The sequence below is a fragment of the Acinonyx jubatus genome, chromosome D4 (genome assembly GCF_027475565.1).
Source record: "Acinonyx jubatus isolate Ajub_Pintada_27869175 chromosome D4, VMU_Ajub_asm_v1.0, whole genome shotgun sequence".
NCBI classification, from domain to species: Eukaryota; Metazoa; Chordata; class Mammalia; order Carnivora; family Felidae; genus Acinonyx; species Acinonyx jubatus.
In genome coordinates this window covers 36,088,690-36,094,718 of record NC_069391.1, presented here as the reverse complement: position 1 = coordinate 36,094,718, position 6,029 = coordinate 36,088,690, and the positions used below count along the sequence as shown (strand labels likewise).

At 53.7% G+C, this 6,029-nt stretch overlaps 1 protein-coding gene across 1 annotated transcript; it reads left to right on the top strand.

Annotated features, from left to right (window-relative positions):
* Positions 1-1,406: 1,406 nt before the first annotated feature.
* CCIN (calicin) lies at positions 1,407-5,212 on the top strand. The gene is made up of 2 exons (XM_015079500.3): positions 1,407-1,556; positions 2,992-5,212. The coding sequence occupies exon 2, from the start codon at positions 3,382-3,384 to the stop codon at positions 5,146-5,148; it is 1,767 nt and encodes a 588-aa protein (XP_014934986.1). The 5' UTR covers positions 1,407-1,556; positions 2,992-3,381; the 3' UTR covers positions 5,149-5,212.
* Positions 5,213-6,029: the final 817 nt, after the last annotated feature.

Here is a 6,029-nt window from a genome sequence, read left to right as displayed (position 1 = left end):
ACGCAAGCCAAGTTGCCAGTTGAAAATACATAGACGTGAGAAAGCCAGTTGTTAGAGGTACAAAAGAGGTGGAGTGAGCTTTCTAGCTCCAGGCCAGATCTGTGTATCTTTATTTTTTTTTAAGTCATTTTTTTTTTTTAATGTTCATTTAGCTCTGAGAGAGAGAGAGAGAGAAAGAGCATGAAAGGAGGAGGGGCAGAAGGAGATGGAGATACAGAATCCAAAGCAGGTTCCAGGCTCTGAGCTGTCAGCACAGAGCCTGACACTGGCTCAAACCCACCAACCGTGAGATCATGACCTGAGCCGAAGTCAGACGCTTAACCAACTGAGCCACCCCGGGGCCCCAAATCGGTGTATCTTTAAAACACACCCCTCATCTTCAGGGCTTCCCAACAAAATGATAACGTCAACTGCTGTTCTCCAGAAGGTTAGAATAGTACGGTCCCCTCCCTGAGGGAGTCTTATTCAACCACATAATGAGCTGGTCAGAAAGCTGAGGATGGGGGGAATAAAAAGACTGGGCTGAGGCCACACCTGGGCAACCACCTTGAGCAACAGGGACTGAATGACCAGTCAGTGAACTTCCTGGTGGCTCCCAGGGACACCTTCCACCCAATGCACACACATAACAGGGGGGTGGATGCTGGCATGCAGCCAGGCTCTTGAGGTTGGAGTCTGTTTCGTCAGTTGGCTGGAGAAAGAAAAAAGCTGACCAGAAGAGCACTCTAGGCTGAAGAAAAGCCAGGCAACAAAGCTGGCTGAACGGGTGGGCATTGATTTCACTTCTTCAATGGATCTCTTAAAGACAGCAACTCCCAAAATCAGTAAGAGCCAAAGACAAGCCAGATCACCAGTTCTCCTTTGTCGCCAGAGAGCAGAGGAAGGAATCAGGAACCCTGGCTCCAGGCTCTAGCCCTGTGCTCTCAGAGTTGTGCTCCCTTCCCCACTCGGGGCTGCAGTCTGTCTGGCTGTACCAGGTCTGGCACAAAGAGTTAAGTCTACTGGATCTTCTCAGGTCCCGTGACACCCCCTGTGCCCAACTTTCGTAACTGGAGAGACTTCCTGCCCTGGTGTTCTGGTGCCTGAAACAAACGTAAAGGGGCCCGGCCACCTCCTCCACCAAAATGCCCCTAAGGCTGAAAGATGTGGGGGCAAAGGGGTGGATGCAACCACAGGCCTGAGCCCACCCATCCTCTACTGGTTGAAACGCCCCTGGAGGTGAGGTCTGCCGGCCTCTCACAAGGGCAAGCCTAGATGCCAATGGATGAAAAAGCGGCCGGCATCAACACCAAGAGGTCTCACCTGCACCCAGGTGGCAGCCACCTCTCGCGAGATCAGGGCTGGTGAAGCATTTAGAGCTCAGTTAGCCTCACATGGAGAAAACGGACAGAGAGGGGCCCACCTAAACCTCGAGGCTAGTCTGGTGGAGGGGCTGAAAGTCAGCCTTCTTTTCATGGGAAAAAACATTAGTTCTTAGCCTTGTGCAGGGATAGGCCAAGAGACTGAGTGCCTCTATTCCATTCAGGTATCAAGGTGAACAAGTTCAGCATTCAAACGTAAGTACTTTTAAATACTTTTCAAGCTGCCAAATCCCCAAAGAAAAAGCCATGTCTAAACTGGAAGGATGTGGTGCAGAGACGATGAATAAGTGGACCAAGCCGGGCAGGGGAAGAGCCGGCAGGCTCACGCTCCCCACGCTCCAGGCAACACTGGTTTCCTAGTGGGGGCGCTAAGGACGACGTAAGGGTCAGGAGTGGCGCTCCGGGCCCAGGTCCTCTCTGTGACATCTGGCCATCCCCGCAAACGCCTGCGAGTTGAGCCCCTCGCTGGGGGCCCCCAGAGGCTGGTGCGCGTGGGGCCCCCGGGCTCTTCCACTCTCCGCAGGAGCCGGGCACTCGGGGAACCCCACGCCCGCCCGGGTTGCCGAGGGGTGACGCCCCGAGTCTGAGACGGCTTCTCCCCGGGGCCGCCACCTGTAAAGCGGGCACCGGAGGCCGGGTGGTGAACGTGGGAGGCCCTGCCACCCGGCGGCCGGGCGCGCGGAACCCCGTGGCAAGAGGGGGCGGGGCGCCGCTTTCCCAGCTGGAGCCGCTGCGGTTGCGAGGAGCGGCGTGGCAGTCGGGGCCTCAGTGGCGGGAGATGGCCCTCCAGCTCCACCGCGTGGCCGGAAGGGGCTCGGGGAGCCCCCCTGCCCCAGAGGGGACGCGGGATTCCAGACCCCCCCACCACCATCACAAGCCAACCAGACGAAGAGAGGCATTTAGGAAGGGAGCAGCCAAGGACACCAGCCCTGGGCGAACTAATAGATTAATAAAGTAACGGCAGCTAACATTTATTGGACGTTTGCTACCCGCCAGACGTTGTGCTTAACACTGTCTAGTCATTTTCTGATTTAAACTCTTAAGGATCTTTGAAGCAGGTACTATTATTCCCATCTCACAGAAGAGGAAACCGAAGTTTAGAAGAGTCTGAGCCACTGGTCCAAGTCCACACTTGATGGAGAGAGCTGACCCACCGCAGCTCCCAAAGCTGCATGACTATAGACTTGGAAATGTGGAGAGAAGGTCCCAGTTTGCTGTGGAACTGAAATAATCAGAGCTTCAGAGGCCCTCCCATCCCCCAGTGTGTGGCTAACTCCTGTATCCCTGCTCCAACTAGTAGCCTCTGTCTCTCCATTTTAAAGAAAAACGGTGTCCATGGCTGCAAAGGTCAGAAGGCAAAGGACAGAGCCTGAAATTCTCTGATGGCCAGGAGCCTTGGCAGAGAAAGGGACCTCGAGACCTGAGAACCAGAGACTGGGGAGAGCTAGGGAGTTAGGAGCTTCCTGGAAAGGTAAAGAACACTGAGTTAGAGAAGGCTTGAGTTCCAGGCCCTAGTCTACTTCCAACCTGCTGTGGGATCTTGAGCAAGTCCCTTCCCTTCTCTGGGTCTGTTTCCCTCCTATCCATGGGGAGATTCTTCTAAATCCAAAAATCTCCTTTCTTCCCTCAGCTTCCCCTCTTCTCTTCCCATACCACCCTCCACCCAAACTGGCTCTAACATTCCGGATATAACCTTGAACTAAGTTTGGAAAGTCCCAGATTAGAGCTGCAACCCATTCTCCTGAGCTCTGGGCCCAGGGCATTAAGTCCTGGCAGGGGATCTAGCCGTGGCACGTTGGAGCCATCAAAGGGGAGAAAGGTCCTGTGCCTCTGAGAGGGGCCTCAGGGGGCTGGCATTGTGATGCCCGCATCCACTCTATGACATCACCCTCTCTCCCAGCCCCCCTCCTTTCCGATCAACTGCTCTGCAAACAACCATCAATCTGAATCCCAAAGGCGTGAGAGAGTCTGTTCTCCAGTACCTGCCGCTGATCTTCTGCCTCAGCCAGCAAGAAGCACCATGAAATTGGAATTCACGGAGAAAAACTACAACAGCTTCGTGCTGCAGAACCTGAACAAACAGAGGAAACGCAAAGAGTGCTGGGACATGGCCCTGACTGTGGACCACCATGTCTTCTTTGCACATCGCAACGTGCTGGCTGCTGTCTCTCCACTGGTGAAGAGCCTCATCTCCAGCAATGACATGAAGACCACCGATGAGCTGTTTATCACCATTGACCCCAACTACCTGAGTCCGGCCACAGTGGACCAGCTCCTGGACTACTTCTACAGCGGCAAGGTGGTGATCTCGGAGCAGAACGTGGAGGAGCTCCTGCGTGGGGCCCAGTATTTCAACACACCACGCCTTCGAATCCACTGTAATGACTACCTGATTAAGTCCATCCGCCGAGCAAACTGCTTGCGCTACCTCTTCTTGGCTGAGTTGTTTGAGCTCAAAGAGGTATCAGACTTGGCCTACTCTGGCATTCGTGACAACTTCCACTACTGGGCGAGTCCTGAGGGCTCTATGCACTTCATGCGCTGTCCACCTGTCATCTTTGGCCGCCTGCTCCGAGATGAAAACTTGCATGTGCTCAATGAGGACCAGGCTCTCAGCGCACTCATCAATTGGGTGCACTTCCGGAAGGATGAGCGGGAGAAGTATTTCAAGAAGTTCTTCAATTACATCAACCTTAATGCCGTCTCCAACAAGACACTGATGTTTGCCAGCAACAAGTTGATGGGCATGGAGAACAGCTCGGCCCATGTGACCCTGATTGAGAGTGTCCTTATGGACCGAAAACAGGAGAGGCCATGCAGCCTGTTGAGCTACCAGCGGAAAGGCGCCCTGCTTGATTCGGTGGTCATCCTAGGGGGCCAGAAGGCCCATGGCAAGTTCAATGATGGCGTGTTTGCCTATATCATCCAGGAGAACCTGTGGTTGAAGCTGTCAGAGATGCCCTATCGGGCCGCAGCGCTTAGCGCCACCTCGGCTGGTCGCTACATCTACATCTCTGGTGGCACCACTGAGCAGATTTCAGGGCTGAAGACAGCTTGGCGGTACGACATGGATGACAACTCCTGGACCAAGTTGCCAGACCTGCCAATTGGGCTTGTCTTCCACACCATGGTGACCTGTGGGGGGACAGTGTACTCAGTGGGTGGGAGCATTGCTCCAAGGCGGTATGTCTCCAACATCTATCGCTATGATGAGCGCAAGGAGGCCTGGTGCCTGGCAGGGAAGATGAGCATCCCTATGGATGGCACAGCCGTGATCACCAAGGGTGACCGGAACCTGTACATTGTCACGGGGCGTTGCTTGGTGAAGGGCTACATTTCTCGGGTTGGAGTGGTGGACTGCTTTGATACCACCACTGGGGATGTGGTCCAGTGTATCACCTTCCCCATTGAGTTCAACCACCGGCCCTTGCTCTCTTTCCATCAGGACAACATCCTCTGTGTACACAGCCACCGGCAGAGTGTGGAAATCAACCTGCAGAAGATAAAGGCCAACAAGACAACCACCTCGGTGCCTCTCTTGCCCAACAACTGCCCCTTGGATGTGTCCCATGCTATATGCTCCATTGGAGACAGCAAAGTGTTTGTCTGTGGGGGTGTCACCACAGCCAGTGATGTCCAGACAAAGGACTACACCATCAACCCAAACGCCTACTTGTTGGACCAAAAGATGGGCGAGTGGAAGACCCTGGCCCCCCCACCGGAAGCACTGGACTGTCCTGCCTGCTGTCTAGCCAAGCTACCTTGCAAGATTCTTCAAAGGATGTAAACAACTTTTTAAGTGGGAGAATAAGTAAATGCATTATTATTCACAATTTAATGAGAGAAAGAGAGGAAGGTGGCCTGTTGGTTCCTTCTTAGTGTTCCAGTCTATGTTTGGCCCCTGAAAGAGGAGATCCTGGGCTAGGGCTGCTCCCAGTGGGTGGAAATTCAGGGCTACTCTGTCCCTGGAGGGATCCAAGCTGAGGCTGGAATGGAGTCCCCGGTGGGTGGGACTAGAGCAACTCCTGGGCACTGGCCAAGGTGGTGTCCGGAAAGCCCCCATTCTATCCTCTGTAGTCATCTCCGCTGGCATCTACTAGACTGAGAGATAAAGCATTTGCTTAGAGCCTCAGCCTCCTCCAACACTCACTCCCATTGAGTCTGCCCAGGAAGGCAGGGGAGGGCAGATCCTAGGTTTGGGACAGGAGACTCACAGTCTGGGGGTGAGGTAGGGGAGGGTGGAGAAAGTGGTGTGGGAAAGGCTCAGGGATGGAGGCAGAGGGAACAGAGGAGGCATGGTTACTTGGCTGTTGTATTGGACTATGCAACCATTGTGTGTGTGTGTCTCATTTGTGGGGAAGTTGGGGGGTTACTTACAGTTGTTTTCAGTAAGCAAAGTTCATGGAAAACTTTCAGGAATACAGGGTTTGAGGGACTGGGAGCAAAAGAGAAATCGGTAAAGGGAGAAAAAACAAATCTATATAGTTGTCCCCCCTTCTCTGTGGCTTTGCTTCCCATGGTCAACTGTGATCCAGGAACAGATGGTCCTCCTTCTGATGTATCATCAGAAGACAGTAAGAGCCTAACATTATGTCACAACGCGGTCACTCACCTCACTTCGTCTCCTCACGCAGGAATTTTATCATCTCCCATCATCACAAGAAGGGG

What these genes read in the sequence shown, in the direction of transcription:
- CCIN (XM_015079500.3), top strand. Translation starts at nt 3,382, where the DNA reads ATGAAATTGGAATTCACGGAGAAAAACTACAACAGCTTCGTGCTGCAG.